We start from the raw sequence: 16,821 nt of genomic DNA, 5'->3' as shown, positions 1-16,821 counted from the left end.
TGAGCTGAAATATGTTGTTTTTGTCAGTTACAGCATCATAGACACCATCATGCTGACAAACCAGTAATATAAAGTGTGGCTGATGCCAGAGCTCATGCTGATGTAATGTGCGAGACTCCCAAAAAGTTGATTCTGTTCATCTGGACGTTGTCAGTGAGAGAAACGCTTCGTCACTGATCCAGGTGACGTCTTCAGTCTCAGCTGACTGCAGGTTTCAAACCTTATAAACAGCACATTTGCACAATGACTGAAACCAGCACCACTGAATGAACAATGAGCTGGGAGGTCAGTTCCTTTATCATTAACATGCACATTGATCAAAGCCCACTGATCCATGGCCATGAGTCCCATTCACAGAGAGTTGGGGAACGGCTGCAATCACAGCATTGTAAGATGGTGACAGATGGACCCTTAGGCCCCCTCCTCGATTCAGAGATGGTCGTTCCCTTTTCACGTAAATGGCCTCTTTGACTCGGTGCTCCGCACGATGTGTACATCCTCATCATTGAAAGAGTGTCCACTGGCCTGTTGGTGTAAATCAGGGGTAGGCAACTCCAGGCCTCAAGTGCCGGTGTCCTGCAGGTTTTAGATCCCAACCTGGGAACTTCAAGAAATGCTGAGGAGTCATTTAGCCCTTTAAATCAGCTGTGATGGATCATGGACACATCTAAAACCTGCAGGACACCGGCACTCGAGGCCTGGAGGTGCCTACCCCTGGTGTAAATAGACTGCAGAGTCCTGGCTGACGAGGTAGCTCTCTTTGTTGTGCTAGAGTGGCATTGATCAATGGTCTTAGACCAGTGGTTGATGATCAATGGTCATGACAATCTGCATATTAATGATCATGAAACTGACCTCACAGCCCGTTGTTCATTCAGTGGTGCTGGTTTCAGTCATTGTGCAAATGTACTGTTTATAAGAAACCTGCAGTCAGCTGAGACTGAGGAAGTCACGCTGCGTCCAGGTGAACAGAATCAACCTTTGGGATTTAGCTGGATGATTGAGCATGCATCAAGACAAATACTGCAAACTTTTCTCTGATTACCGAGACTGCTGCAGCCGGTCAGTCCACAAATCCAAATAAAAGTTTGCATTTTGAGAAACAGCACTGACGGTTTGGCGCATGGAGGACATTTACAGGCTCACCCACGTTTGGGTCAACATAAAGATCACGCTTTCAAATAAATGAATCCCACAAGACTGACAACATTTTTATTCAGAAGAGTTTATTTATGTATTTTTATTGGTACAGTTGTTTTAGTCACAGTGTGAATGAATTCACTTTAAAATCACTGAAGAGCTTCTATAGTCTGAGCCGGTCTCTACTCTACAGTATTTACAGAGCAGTTTGGGAATTCACAGTTTCGGTTTCTACTCAGCCTATTTCACACAAAGTTCCTGTTCCCCGTGTCTGTGCGCTGCTTTCATTTTTTATTGCGTGAGGTTTGTTTTTCCTACAAAGAGTTTCATTACGTCTGATCTGATTTATAACCAAACGGTGATCGACGTGACAGCATGATTCAAGCGAGTCTCATTCCAGTCCAACAAGCCTGTTTTCATCCATAACCACAAGATGGCGCCACTAGTCCGATGGTAGTTTGGCAGCTCGCGCCCACGTCGGTGCAAATCCACCTGAAGATGTGAAAACAAACACTGAACTCAGGGAAAGGGCTGGGAGAGCGAGGGAGCCGAGGTCTGATAGGAAATGGATCTGAAAGATAATTTATTATTTATTCAACGTTTTTAAATATATGTACACTATTTGTTTGTTGTTTCAAAAACAAGCATCGTGTAAACCTTTATTTGGTTTCCGATTACGTCTCACTGATAGTGGCCTAAATAAGGACATTTCATATTTGGAATATTTATGGATCAAATTAAGCGCTCAGGTTCAAAGCACTGTGCGTAATCTGATCGTAATCGCTTCTCCACAAGGATTAAATTAAATTAAATTAAATATTTAATTTCTACGTTTTCGTGCCTTACTTGCATGCAAGAAGACGTCCGGTGTCATTAGTCATAATCTTGAGTTTAAACACAACTTTGCGCCGCTTAAAAAGCCTGACTTGACATTTTAAAAACATCTAATTTTGAACCACTTTGAGCCTAAATCATATTTTCCCCGCCAAACACCAAAGTCAGCGTGTTTGTGCTGTTTGTCTGTCCTCCCTCACTGCAGTGTGTCGGTTTCCCGGTGTGTCTAAAATACGCATCGAGAGTCAGTTGTAGTGGTTGTTGATGGTGCTCAGACTGCTGATGTTGTTGACGCAGCCGATGTGGGACGGGGACACGGTGCCAAACGGCCCCGGAGGCTGGAGGTTGTGGCTGTGGTACAGAGCCGCTGGTGTGGAGCCAGCCCAGTAGGAGAACCCCGAAGGCCCCACGCCAGGAGCCACGAGGTTCAGTTTGGAAATCCCGGAGAAGGGGATCGGGGAGAAGTTGCCCTGAAATTTGTAGATGGCCTGCTCGGTGGTGGACGGCTGGCACACCTGCGCCAAGCCGTGGAAATCAAACTTGTAGGCGTATCTTTTGCCGTGGACTTTGGTCATGATGTTTTTGTCGTAGTAGTAGCGCAGCGCCCGGCTCAGCTTGTCGTAGTTCATGTTGGGTTTGCTTTTGCGCTCCCCCCAGCGCCGGGCCACCTCATCAGGGTCGATGAGCTTGAACTCTCCGTTGGTGCCCTCCCACGCGATGCATGACATGTTGGTGCTGTCAGAGAGGAGCTCCAGCAGGAACTGCCAGAGCTGAATCTGCCCACTCCCTGAGTGTAGGAAGAAAAGAAAATCACAACTGGTCCGGAAATAATCTGAAATAAATCCCGAAAACAACAACAAACCAAAAAATACAAAATTTTGTCTAGAAAGTAAAAAATGATATATCTAGATAGATAGATAGATAACTGGTCTCAAAATAACGGTTTACATAATTCAGCATTATCAGTTCATGAAAGATAATATTGTGAATTTCATCATATTTGAAAATTCAGGTATTAAATAATGTAAGACACGCAAAAGATACGCAGTTATTTTATTACATATAATTAAAGATAATAACTCCATCATGACATCATTTTACAAATCTCTATTTACTCCTCTAAAGCAGCTTAAATGGGTCCGGTTATATTTAGCTTCTCCATATTTTCTATAACATATATTTAAAAAACACGCTGCTCATAATCATCAGAAATTTAAAATAAATTAAAACATCTTTGCAGGAAGTCCTGAGAGCAGTAAGAGTGAATATTAGCGTCCAACACAAGACGTGACAAATTCATTTTGGCCGTTGTGTTTTTTTAATCATAAAATAAACACGATTTTTATTTTCTTTCGAAATGATCCCGGAGATGCTTTGATAATTATCTGTTTTAGAGGAGAAAAGAAAAATAATGTGATGGTGCAAAAAAAAAAAACATGAGAAAAAGAACTGAATACGTTTCAGAACCGGCTGAATGATCTATTAAACCTAAAGACGCGACTATAGGAAATACATGAAACGCAGAGTAAACGCATTAAAATCCTGCTATTATTGTCATATATTTTGTTTTATTAACATTTATTATGATATTGTGATCAATATTTTTTTATTTCAGAAACTATTTTTATGTATCGACCCGTTTGCGATATAATTTGAGAGGTTTCTGTGGGACTATTTTCTAACATCATTTTTATTATTATGATATCATTTTTTATGTTTTCATATATCTTTGCGTTTGAAGACGCTCTCCATTAAAAATAAGTAAACTGCTAATTAGGAGCTGGACACTCCGCAGTGACGGTATTTAGCGTCTCTGCGGACGAGGCTCTGAGTTTGTCCTCTTACCTTTTTGAACTCCTGTATTTATCGGAGCCCAGGAGGTTCCTTTGCTTTCTTTCAACAGACTTTCTGTTGGATCTGAAATGAAAACAGACACATTTTCAGCATCTTCATCCAGAAACTACGACAAGAGGATTTCTTATGCAGATGATTTTTATCACTTGTATTTCAAAATATTATGATTTAATATTTATTTAGAAGAACAAAAATCTCTTCATGGTCAGATTTTATAGGCACAATCTAGCAAGAAGCGCAATATCTCAAGAAAGTAGAAAAATGCATTGAAAGAACCGGAGGACTGAGATTAGAGCTGCTCAAAAATGCTCCGATTTTTCTAAAATGTTGCAAACTGGAGCGCAAAGAAAAAAATACAAATAAAACAAAATAAGGTTTAAAAATTCAAACATTGAGCTTCAAAATTCCAATTGTATCCTGGTCCATTTGCAGTCTAATGCCTGGAGCATGTCGCCTTTGCAGTCTCTGCTAGAAGCCAGGAAACGCGTCCAGGAAAAAGGATTTCCGATTTCCGACAAAAGAGCAGACGGGCTTTCAGATTGAAAAGGCTGAACAATGCTCTGGCCTGGAAACGGAGCATCATCGCCGGCAGGACACCGACACCCGGAGAAAAATGTAAAAAATCTCGATAGATATATAAAACGGGCTGTTTCTCTCATTCTTAATGGGACCAAATGACGAACCTGAGAGATACATGTTGAACATGAGGTTTCCTCCGCAGTCCTGTCTCATTGTGTTCACTTGTTCAGAAAGGGTTGGATTTCATTTCGTTGGTGGCGGAGGAAAAGATTTTTATTAAACTTTATCTCATAACTGTGATCTGGAATAAATGCGGGTAGACAGATTGAAGTTTCCAGGCAACTGTCACTGGCCCCCATCTCTGAGACAATATTCAGACAGCAATTTCCCCTGGTGCATTGCTTTAATTAAAAGAGCAATTTACCTCTGTCAGCCCGCCTGGCGCCCACAATAAAAAGAGGCCAATAGAAATTCGGCCCTTATCAATCCACCATCACAGTTTAATAAAGTTTCCGCGTTAAGATCTGAGTTTCTATGGTGAATTGAAGTGTTTGACATGGAAACCAGTTCAGATCCTCCTCACTTTTCCGCCTCTTTACCTCTCGGCAAACAACAAAGACCTATTTCATGTTGGAAAAAGAATATTTACCTTGAAAAAATACGCTTCAGTGGCCACGAGAAAACAAGAACATTTCATCCCTCCTAACCTGCTCTGTGTGGGTTTAAGGTTATATGGCCTCAATCTGGGGGTAATGAGGTCGTAACTTTAAAACCATGCCTCGTGATGCTCGTTGACGTTATCGTGTCCACTCATAATTTTATACGTCTGTGTTTTTAGAAGCAGTGGAGTGAAAAGCCCATGGGCTTTATGGCCATGTGCTAGAGTCTGCGCATTTCTTCAGGCGTAAATAAGGCATCATACGGGCAACGCGGGCTGATGATAGAGCTTTATGCAACTAATAACACACATTACCTTTATTAAGAAAATCCTCCGCTGGGGAGCTTATAGTTTGAAAATTCAACATTCTTTAAATAGTGTGTCAAAGACGCAGTAACAATGTACCAAAATATTTAATATTTTAATATTTATTTAGGTTCTGGTGACTTAATGTCTTTAGAAATGTTCAGTGTCCCTGGTTTGGTTCCAGTACATTATATCATCCAACAAAATCCATTTTATTAAAAACACCAAATGCAAAGACTCTGACACGTTTTCTTCGTCTTTTTCCGTCCGCAACAACAGCACCAATGCATCATAACCTGACAGTGCAGCATATACCTGCTGTCTGTTAATAACATGGTCATAAACACAAAAGCACTTTCACTTCTGTCACTTGGCACATTTGAGCCATCCTCTTTGCCACCTCGAACAAAGATTTTAACAGATACATTGCTTTAAAAAAGGCTTCGCGCTGCTGCCTCACAGCAACAAATCCACTCTTTGACTTCCTCTCACATGCCTGTTAGAATAACTGGTGATTCTAAGTTTGCCATACCGCCCATAAACTGGCAACCTGCGATATGTTCAAAGCCCCGCCCACCATGACCCTGAACTGGACATGGATGCATAAACTAGTTCCTTTAATTTGCTGAAAATACATCTGGCCTTTGTAAAGCTGACATCTTAGTTCATAACATATAATCAGTCCTCTGTGCTGACTGAACTGAAAGTGAATATCTGCTTATCATTAATCATCTTTATAATGAGTCACATGACTGAGGTCAGACACGCACAAATGCACACGTGTTTATTTTTTATTTTTTAAAAAGCACCAGAGCATCAAGTGTACAGCTGTTTATTTTTATATGGTGAGTTATCACAGTCAAAGCAGACAGCTTGGAATAAAATATCAGCACCACACACACACACACACACACACACACACACACACACACACACACACACACACACACACACACACACACACACACACACACACACACACAGGAAAAGCTTTGTAACTGGCTGGTTCAGAGCTCATAATCATATATTTCACAGCATATTTTGTCCCCCTTCAGTTTGGAGATGTCCTGGTAGGTGTGTCTTTGGTGTTCAAGGCTTGCTTTAGCTGCCTGTGTAACAGATAAAATTCACAGGCAACTTAAAACAAGCCTCGAAAGCCAGACTGAATCCACTGGAGAAGTGAAAGGAAGAGAAATGGATGCATAAACGTCCACCTGTGCTCAGTCTGAGGACAGAAATCCACTGGAGGAACATTCAAACTTAAAAGTAAAAATAAAAAAGAGTAAAAAAAAGTCATTTATCTGAGCTAGAGCACATAATCTATAATATAAAAAGCAAAGTTAGCATCAGCCGGTAGCCAGGTGGTGTCATTTCTCACTTGTAAACCTAAAGAGTCAAAAGTGTCACTGTTAGCAAACCCCACAATAACCACCGGACTCAATTTGTTACTTGACAACTTTAAATATTTAAATCGAATGAAGTAACTTCATATTTTAAGCTGTAATTCTAAACCACAGACTAATCAACCCTGCAAACATTACGAAAAGCTGTAACAATGAAGTTTTCTCTGTAAAGTCTCGAGCTTACCTTGGTGCTCTGAGCTGTGCAGCTGTAACTTTCTTGTCTACTCAAGTGTCACTCCTCTGTAATCAGCGCTGCAGCGGCTTTAATCAGTCTGCAGAGGAATGTATATTTGAGAAAGGTGTGTGCCGCGTGGTTACACATTTATATAAAGATCCTGTTTTTTGGGTGTGGGACTGTGAAAGCTTTTTTTGGGGGTGTAACACGGAATCCTATGTCCTGGACCAACAGGAGGAGTGTAGGTGGAGGTAAACACACTCCAGGAACCCGGAGTGCGACTGTAAGATCAACATCACAGTGACACATCAGAGTGAGCAAACAAATGCTAAGCTACTAGACTTTCAAATGAAGTACTCACGGTATGCAAGGTTGAGTGTAATGCTGTGTATGCTGTTCACACTATTAAGGGCTGCTTTCGGATATCTCTTGATTTTATACTGCAGAGGCTGCAGTTTTCATTTGGATCAAACTGATCGATTAAGTTGTGAAACCTAAAATGTATCTAAACTTTTATCTGAAACTAAAACATAACATTTATGATGTTTTGTCTCTCGGGGAACTCCTGCTGGATTTTTTATTAAGTTTGTTAGCTTTAATAGCACTTTAACACCATCATAGCAGAGGAAGTCAGTTGAAATGAAATAAAAAGCCACTCATGCCCATGTTTTTTTCTTATTTACATATGTCTGTTAAGGAGTGTCAGCTGTCTAAAGGTGCCGGCTTTGAGTGGCCAACTGCCACATGTTGCTTTCACGGACCGTTGCCTTATTGGTCAGTTTGCCAAACTGTGCCTCAAACAGTTGAAAAACAAATAATAGAAACCAAAGTGATCTTGTGCTCTTGTTTATTGGAAATAAGAATACAGTATGACAAGAACAACATTATACATCCTGAAGCCTAACAGAATCAAATCTTTCCAGGGATGTTCACTGAAAGGCCAAATATGCACTTCAAATAAACACAAAGCAAAACCTGCCTCTGAGAACAACGTCTTCATAGAGCTACAAAGGTTTTGCAATGCTTGGACACCTGCAGTCTAACTGCAGGTACAGATTAATAGCTTAGTAGAAGTCGAGTATTACAGCCACTTTCTCTGAGCTCTTCATTTCCATTTATTCTATTTGGGTTGATAAACTTTCATGTAAAGAAAAAGAAAAAAGAAAAAGAATACCGACAAACAGTGTCTAGTTTTGAAGAAAAGCCTTTATTTCCTATTTCAAGAATTTCAAGAACATGCTTCAGCATGATAGTAGAAGTAGGTACTTAGATATCCATACATGCAGAGCCACAGAGTGATAGAAAGAGTTTGTCCATCTACTGTTCTGTGACAGCGATCTGTCCAGGGTTCAAGTTGAGAGAGCGATTATGGGGAGGGGTTTCTTTTTCAGGTGGGGTCAGGCCGGCAGTGTGGAGGCTTAGTGCTGGATCCTACGAATGGACTGCACCTGGTTGGTGTGAGCCTGGGTGCTGTACTCATTGTAGTTTCTGTACTCGCCTTGGTGTCTATCTCTCTCCAGGATGTACTGGTAGCCACGGTAACCAGGGAACTGGTAGGCAACCCAGCTGTAAAGAAGGAGGGAGGGTTAGAGTCGAGGTCACATCAAAGGATTCAGTAAAGCATCTTTGGGTTCTGCTAGTCTTTAAAGTTTAATGCACTTTGGTAAATTCAGTGCAATTACAAGGTTGAGCCTTCATATATTTTATAACACTGCACAAAGTCAGGAGACTGTGCAGCTCGTCAAGCTATATTTTGCAGCAGCGTGTTAAATTAAAAACTAACTTGAGTAAAATAAGAGCACAATATGTAAGTAAAAGCACGTGCACGTGTTGTTTATTTTAAGGAAAGACGTTGAACACAGAGAAAAACGTGTAACTTACGCTCCTGAGTTGACTTTGATAGAGGGCACCTCCTTGCTGCACCAGCCCATGGCCTGTAGGGATGGGTAGTCATCGCACAGCTCAAACTTACGGCCCTGGAAGTCTTCACACTCGTACATGGTCACCTTGCTGTCACTGTGGTTCTGCAGAGAAGCAAACAACTCATTTAGAAGCTGTTTTATTACATTATAGTTGGTACGTAATTAGAGAAATAAAGAGGACGTTAATGCTAAGAACTATGAGGGTTTTATTCAGGGTTGATTAGAAAACATATAGAACCTATGGCTCCATATTTATTTTAAAGGAACAACAGACAAGGAAAGAGACCTTTAAAAAATACATTTCTAAAGCTAACAGGATAGGAAGCGTCACAGGATGAGTAGCCTGTAAGTGATGCATTAAAATAAATATATGCAAACACATCTGCAGGATTCACAAGAAGAAGGAGGGAGGTTAATGTCTCAGGAGGCGTGGAGAAGACAGACCGCTTACAAAGACTGATTGATAAAAAGAGAAAACAGATAAATGAAAAGGAGGAGGGACTCACAGCACACTTGATGGGTCTGAAGGAAAGCAGGTGCTCGGTTCTGTAGCTGCTATTTCCGCTCCAGGCCTCGTAGCGAGGATAGTCTCCCTTCTCCAGGATGAACTGCTGTCCCTGGAACTCAGGGTACTCATAACCCACCCAGCTGAGAAAAGAGACAGAAACACTGAGGTTAAATGTGCTGGAAACGACAGAATAAACCCCAAATAAAAAAAAAAAAAGAACACTAAACAATAAAAACTTTTAATGGACGACTAAATACACAACACAATGATATTGACACTGTCGTCCTTCTTAAACAATAGAGTCCAGCGCTCACAAAAGCAGCATGCAGCTCCTTTTGTGACTGCAGAGCACAAAGCAAACATTAGATACTGCTCCTGCCTCCACCGCCGCTGCCGGGCTGTGCCCACCCCGGCCTTTTTATCTGATCACGAGTCACAGCCAGCAGCTGCACGCAGCCAACTCATATCACAACAGGGACACACTTGGATGCATGCACACGCACACACACATGCAAGCAGTACATGCCAAGCAGCAAACTAATAACAGCGCAGGTTATAATTTAGAGTTTTTGTTATTCTGTCTGCTCCACTTCTTGACTCCTGTCTGCTTTAGTCCGACCTTTTCAGGTCAGTGAGATTCAAATTTCAAGAGAACAAACATGAATGTACAAGATGTTGCTACTGAAATATAAAAAGAAAACGTGCTGATCCATAATGCGCTTACAGGTATAAACAGCTTTAATGTGTCTTTCACTTACGGTCCATTCTCCACCTTGATGGAGCGGATCTTGTTGAAGCCCCTCTCCATGATGTTCTGGCACTCCAGCATGAACTCACAGCGCTTTCCCTGGAAGTTCTCTTCCTCCCAGACTGTGATCTTAAACTGGCCCATCTGCTCCATCTGTTGAGTGTTCATGGCTGCTGCTTCTCCCTCGGGGGTTACTCTCTGAACAACGTACAGAGTTTAATAAAGACCCTCAGCATAAAACAGATTAGGAATAACACCATCACACAATCACAACTAAAGCCCCGGGTAGCATGAGCAATCAGTGGGGTAGAGGTCGTCAGCGAGCCAGGCACATCTCTAAATTATCCTAAAACTGCAATCTTTATCTGGAAGCTTGGCGAAAAATAAAACATTTGTTGCATCTATTTTTAGCTCACTCTCCAAAGGTGTCACAAGTGAAAAATTCCATTCATTCTTTGCTTTTCCATTTCCTTAAAGCACAGATTCAATCAGATGGAGATTCAATCAGCAACCACGTTTCCAGCTCATAAACTGCACCGTGAGACTCCAGCGTGGCAGATAGAACCACTTCCAGCCAGAATCAGAGTGAAAGCTTATGAAGTTTCATCTCTTTCTAGTCTGGCTCGTTTGATTTTGTTGTGGTGGAAAAGCACACAACACTGCACTCAGATAAACGCCTGCATTGTCTTTAAAAGGCACACACAAGCACACCCGAAAGGCATCATCTTGCCAGCTTATTATAGGAATACACAGCTGTCCTCATGATAAAGTTCTTTAATGTTAACAAAGTGCGTCTGTAATAGACTAACTACCAAAGCCACAGTGTGAGGAGCGTCTCGCTGCCTGTCGCTTCCACCTAGTACACAAAGCTGTCACCGTCACTGTTTCTTGCAGCTAAGTCTGAGGCAGTGCTGAGATACTTACAGACGGTACTGAGGTGGGACAGATCCAGTATAATCAATGTCGGGGGAGAGACCCTCGCCTGTGTTTTTATAGGGCTGGGCCCCCTGGACCCGAGCCACTCCATTTGCCCAGCAGCCTTGCACACTCAGCAGCTGAGCGGGCCGGCTGAAAGGGGAGCATTAGCCTCGTGCTTTGTGGAGGCTCCAGAGCACCATTGTCCTCAGAGCCCCAAACTGACTTAGTCATCAATATGGCAGCCACGGTCAGTGGCAACCTGACCCAGGACTATACAATGGCAACGCACTGACACAACAGTTTGATTGGTGTAGCGGGACAATAGACACATTCTGGGAGCTGATCCCCTCCCCCTCCCCCTCACTCTTTGCAGTAGGTAAACTGGATCCTAAACTCGAGGTGGCAAAGGGTCCAAGGAATGCCACACACTGAGCCCAGGACATGTGTCACTTTCATCTAGGACATGTTTTTCTTTCTTTTCCTCCGGCTCTGGAAGGAACTGGAGGGTGAAGTGCTGTAGTAAAAACTGCAGTGCTTTGTTTTTCAGATTAGGATCAGACCAAATCACAGTTTTAATTATACAAATGAGAACACACATAGAGGTGTATCATACACATCATACACATAAAGAAATTGTCTTTAGGCTGATGAGTCCACCTACATGAGCATTCTGACGTACACTGAAGAACAAACATGATCTAAACGGTTATGTTGAAAAAAGAAGCTTATTCAGGTTTATTCTACTTTTAAATGTCATCTGGCTTTTTAACAATACTGATCAAAGCTGTATTACAGATGTAGTAATTATATTTGCATGTTTTGCCCCATTTTTCCTATTTTTATTTTTATTCTTTGAAGCTCCAAAAATGTGTATGAATGGCCTTTGACATTTAATGTTATAAATAAAACAAGCTCAACGTACTTTGTATACCTTTTTCACCTCTTATTAACAGAACAGGCTTTATTGTCTGTCTGTCTTTATTTGTCTAACAGCTCCACTGCTGACTGAAAACTGTTGAACAGTTCATCACATGCGGACCACGTTAAACCTACAGGCATCACCTGTCCATTTTTGCAGGTTTGAACACCTGATCATAACAACAATGATTAAAGAAGCGGTTGAGTTTTCCTTCATCATTGGTGACATCTAGTGGCTAAAATGGTTATTACACAGAAGCTGGCAAACATAATAAAGTGAACATCATGAATTAAGGTTGACAGTTAGTTGAGTCCGTTTCTCCGGTTAATTCAGTGAAAACTTTCCAGTTTGTGTGGGAAGAGGAGGAGTAAATATTCCTCTTTTCTCACTAAACATACAGTAAAGAGCTCATTTTGCTATGACTGGGTACACGCTGTGTGTCTGTGCTGCTTACTTGTACAAACAGCTCTCTCATTGTCTGCTGATAGCCCATTCATTGCCCCTCACTCCACATGTGTGTGTGCATTAGCCTGTGTCACCCAGCCTGCCTTCAGAGCAGGTGATGGCAGGTGAAAGGAAAGGCTTATAAAGACACAGATGCTCTGTGTGCAGGCGCACATACTACATCATGAACTGTTTACACAGACATGTTGTGGGGACCTGCCTCCCTTTTGGGCACAAAATCCATATGAATTGTTCAGTTTTGAAGCATAATGACCCGGTGTACCCGAACACGCTAAAACCGAGGTAAAATAAATGATATATCCTTACCTATGAACACAAACCTGACACTGACACACACCTTATTTCCCTGTTAAATGCAGCTGGTGGGGATTTGCATACATGAGGGGCAGTGTAGTCCAGCTCAGAGCCAGTACAGTACAGTTCTACTTTGAATCCTTATCTGTCTGTATAACAAATCCATTCATTTCTTCCTGCTGGTCATACGATAGCTCTGCTCTGCTGACCGGCTGTGGGTCAAGTTTAATAATAGTTCATCAAGTGGTAGCGCAAAAGCAAATTCCCTCTCCTCTGTAGCTTCAGCGCTGCCTCTGCTAACTTATAAATGGTTTGTCTAAGCGGCTACGAGCTGCACCAGCTACACAGCACACAGTGATGTCGTTTAACCGCTTTAACTCATCTTTGCTCAAATGATATTTTCACACTGGCAACACAGAAAGAAAGTTTAACATGAAGCTTAGTTTAGAGTGAAAGACAAACACAATTATCATAAAATAACCGTCATGAAATTAGTTAAGACGATGAGTCACGATATGCACAGTACTGTAGTACACAGAGGATATATTTATTTTATTTTATCCTCCTCTTTTATCAAAGGAAACGCTTGCTTCTTCCAGATCCCACAATGACCCGTGATTGGCAGAGGTCACAAGTTCACCCCTTCATTCATTCACCCAGTCAAATGCAAAATATCGGTGGCAAATACACTGAGAGCTATTATCTGATGACCGCTCTGCATTGCTGGCTAAAGGTCATGGAACATTTGATTATTTCACAGGACTCTGTGCCAGCTACCACCCCCACGTACGCTTTCCTGAGGCTTAAATTTGGTATTACACAATATTAACACACATCCACGTGTGTTTTTTTTATTTAACAATAATTAAATAAATAACAAAATAATAATAAATAATAAATAATAACAATAATTATTTAAATAATTGAAGTAGATTCTGGTGGTAATTTTTATGCACCAGCAAACTGCTTGGTATAACGGTCCTTCTTACTATTAAACAGAGGCACCGAGGGGCGTGATGGAGCGAGGAGTAGTATTTACTGGGAAAGTGTAAATAAATGTTTCAGTGTTGTTTACCAGCCCTGTCCTTCCAATTCTGCATTCTGCATTGGGATAAAAGTGACGTTTGTGAAACTAATGGCAAAAATAGATATTAAACACATAGTTTAATATTTAAATACAACTTCTCAAACATATCTACATTTAAATAGATCAGTACCTATATTTTGGAGTATAATGTTATATTCCAGATGTCTGTCCCTGAGTGTATTAACACTGCTTGTTTTCTGGGTCAATTTGAGTATGGACTATTTGAATAGTGAGTGAACGCACCTGCGCACACACACACACACACTGCCCTGAATAAATGCCCTCCTTCAGGTGGAACGTTACCCTGGAGACTAATCCAGGTGAGGATGATGTGAACAGGACATCTGCTGTAACGCCTCCTCTTGCCCCCGCTGCTCTGACAGGAGGGACATCCAAGTAGTTGATTTACACGGTAAAATAAATAAAAAAATTAAAAAAAATACATATATATATATATAGTAATTGTTTTCTGTAGACAATTACGATTAAATTGTGACGACAGGCTCACGCGCGCACGCTGCTGTTATCATTCAGGTGTCTGAGCAGACAGATCAAACACAAAAGAAGCAAGTTTGCCTGAGGGAGTTAGACAAAGTGCCGAGATAAAACTCATTTTCTTTTATTTGAGTTCAAAATAGAAACCCAGCAGCTTGTTCAGCCAACTCTTCAGAGACTGAGGACTTAAAATATTAACACTCACCCTGCCACGACAGAGCCGAGGCAAGGACCAGCCGAGGGAGCGAGAGAACAGGCCTTGGGCATTTGCATGAGTTTTCATTATCAGTAACTGTCAGAGGAAACAGCACATAGCCTACAGGCAGCACATACACGCAGCCCCTCACTCCGCTCATCCATTTACAGATAGTACTGAGCAGTTTGGCAGACGGCACAAATGTAATCATGTTCCTGCTGAACAGACACAAACGCTTGTCTTAATAGCACTAATACAGTATAACCCTGCAGAGGGTCACAGCAGAGGCAGCTAGGAAACAGACAAGCCCAGTGAAGTTTTATTCATAAAGTCAATATAAAATGTTGTAGCTGCCCCTTTTTTTCTATATGCAGCACTTACTGCGCTGTGGATCAGGACAAAACATGAGGAAGAGCAAAACAGGATGTAACTGTAACAACAGGATGACTCCAGAACAGCCTAAAAATAAACAATATGCTAATGATACATGTGCTTGGGCATTTCACTCGGGCATTTGCATGAGCGGATCAATACTGGAAAACAGTGAATGAGTTAGTAACATTTACAGAGAATAACTCACGCACGTGTTTAAATACACTGCAAAGTAAATTGCAAAGGTATAAATAGCAGCTCCAGCAGACATGCTGAGTACCATTCAAATACTATGTTTGCTGTGCGCTAATGTTTGCTTCCTCTCACACAGACTCTGCAGATGAGGTGGCCTGAAAACGGTGTATTTTAAAGGAAATTGTATGTTCAGATAAGAAAATATGACCCATGTCTGGTAGGCAGGGCTTTTTCAAGCAAGAAGGCCTGAAAGTTTCCACCATAAGCTGCGATTACAAGCAGAGTTTCAGATTGCTTTGACCTTTGTTTGCTTGCATTAGTGTAAGCCACTTGAATTAAGTATGAAATATAGGAATGTCATACAGTGGAGGTGTGAGGTGTAGAGATCTACAGGTTGAGAAGTAAGCTCGTTACCAACATGGTAACTTTCTCAGCAGGTAAAATACATTTCATTTATTTATTTCTAACAGTTTAAGTGAGATACAGAGTGGCATAATGTAGATACTAATGTTAGCATATTTGCATGTTATCTGTGTTACTCTGATTGGGCAGACAAACTTACCCAGGTGGACGGTAACCAGTCAGCTTAACCAACAATGATACAGCAAGCAGGTACAAGCAGAGCCCCAGAGTAAGTCAAGGAAGTAATGTAGTAAGGTGTGCCAGGTTGGCACATGCACCAACTCTCCAAGACACCCTGACATTCAGACCCAGCAAGCTGTACGTTGAAAAGATGATATGAAAGAAGGAGGGACTTACAAAGATGCCACAGTGGGCTCGAGGTGAAAAAATGTGAGACACAGTTAGTAATGCTGACAGGTAGCCTAGCTCCACAGCTGTTTTAGTCGATGACATCGTTCTTGTAACTTTGCTTCTGCACAGCACACCACGTTTTATATCAGATAATCAAGCTGTGATTGAAGTGCAGCCTTCCAGGTTTAGCCAAAATCATTTCATCAAGTCTTCCAAAATAAAGCCTGTTTATGTGTAGAGGCTCAAGAGTAATTGGACAAACTTCATCCTTTGCATGAATGCATGAATTCTTAAACCCATGAACGTTACTATATGCCTACTTCAGTTGCTGCTTATTTGCGTGTGTCTCCATGTCTTCAGATTTGTCTTCAGTTTCTGTAAAGCACTGATGAACTCTTGGGTTGGATCATTGTCCAGCTGCACTATGAAGTGCTGTCCTATCAGCAGGTATTTCTCTCCTCCTCCAACCTTTTCCAGTTATTCTGGTACAAGTGAATCTTTCATTTATTTAGGTTTTTTAGTCAAATGAAAGCCTCCATTTGCAACAGTCACTGTTTGAAACTGAGTGAACTGCTACCATATTCCCTTTCTCTCCTACAGTAACTGCTCACTGTTCAGCAGGACAGCGTGGTCAGTACGTATCTGTTTGAGCCAGATGTTTCATAAGAGACTGGTGCTGAATTTTGGATCATTGTCCTGCTGCATAACCCAAGTGCTCTTGAGCTTCAGGGCACAAACTGGTGGCCCACTCCTCTGGCAGAGAGCAGAATCCATGTTGTCCCGGTCCTGAAGCAGCAAAGCAGCCACAGACCATCTCACAACCACCACCATGTTCAACTGTTGCTCTGATGTTCTTGTTATGAAATTCTGTTGATTGATCCAGTTGTAACGGAACTCAAACCTTCTAGAAAGTTCAGCCTTTCTCGTCAGTCCACAGAATATTTTCCCAGGAGTCTCAGGGATTATCCAGATGCTTTTTGGCAGAAAAATCAGCAGTGCTTTTCTCCTTGGACTCTCCCACGGAGGATATTTTTTCCCGGTCCCTTTCTGAGCCAAGTGA

At 41.6% G+C, this 16,821-nt stretch overlaps 2 protein-coding genes across 2 annotated transcripts; both read right to left on the bottom strand.

The window, feature by feature from the left end:
- Positions 1-1,225: 1,225 nt before the first annotated feature.
- On the bottom strand, positions 1,226-4,719 carry fev (FEV transcription factor, ETS family member). The gene is made up of 3 exons (XM_085435426.1): positions 4,512-4,719; positions 3,820-3,891; positions 1,226-2,761 (listed from the first exon to the last, which is right to left on the bottom strand). Exons 1-3 carry the CDS (start codon positions 4,558-4,560, stop codon positions 2,220-2,222), a joined length of 663 nt encoding a protein of 220 aa, XP_085291552.1. The 5' UTR covers positions 4,561-4,719; the 3' UTR covers positions 1,226-2,219.
- A 3,356-nt stretch (positions 4,720-8,075) lies between these two features.
- LOC146691366 (beta-crystallin A2-like) lies at positions 8,076-10,282 on the bottom strand. The gene is made up of 4 exons (XM_085435425.1): positions 10,078-10,282; positions 9,318-9,459; positions 8,771-8,913; positions 8,076-8,455 (listed from the first exon to the last, which is right to left on the bottom strand). Exons 1-4 carry the CDS (start codon positions 10,233-10,235, stop codon positions 8,308-8,310), a joined length of 591 nt encoding a protein of 196 aa, XP_085291551.1. The 5' UTR covers positions 10,236-10,282; the 3' UTR covers positions 8,076-8,307.
- Between the last annotated feature and the right edge of the window lie 6,539 nt (positions 10,283-16,821).

This window comes from Copadichromis virginalis, linkage group LG16 (assembly GCF_057382275.1).
Source record: "Copadichromis virginalis isolate Kocher_CV1m ecotype Utaka linkage group LG16, C_Virginalis_male_GT1.1, whole genome shotgun sequence".
NCBI classification, from domain to species: Eukaryota; Metazoa; Chordata; class Actinopteri; order Cichliformes; family Cichlidae; genus Copadichromis; species Copadichromis virginalis.
This window is presented reverse-complemented; position numbering and strand designations above follow the sequence as displayed.

What these genes read in the sequence shown, in the direction of transcription:
- fev (XM_085435426.1), bottom strand. Translation starts at nt 4,560, where the DNA reads ATGAGACAGGACTGCGGAGGAAACCTCATGTTCAACATGTATCTCTCA. An exon ending in GTTCAACATGTATCTCTCAG is followed by an intron (nt 3,892 to 4,511) that starts GTTCGTCATTTG and finishes TTTTCATTTCAG; the next exon opens with ATCCAACAGAAAGTCTGTTG. An exon ending in AAATACAGGAGTTCAAAAAG is followed by an intron (nt 2,762 to 3,819) that starts GTAAGAGGACAA and finishes TCCTACACTCAG; the next exon opens with GGAGTGGGCAGATTCAGCTC.
- LOC146691366 (XM_085435425.1), bottom strand. Translation starts at nt 10,235, where the DNA reads ATGAACACTCAACAGATGGAGCAGATGGGCCAGTTTAAGATCACAGTC. An exon ending in ATCAAGGTGGAGAATGGACC is followed by an intron (nt 9,460 to 10,077) that starts GTAAGTGAAAGA and finishes CTCTTTTCTCAG; the next exon opens with CTGGGTGGGTTATGAGTACC. An exon ending in TCAGACCCATCAAGTGTGCT is followed by an intron (nt 8,914 to 9,317) that starts GTGAGTCCCTCC and finishes GCTTCTCTGCAG; the next exon opens with AACCACAGTGACAGCAAGGT.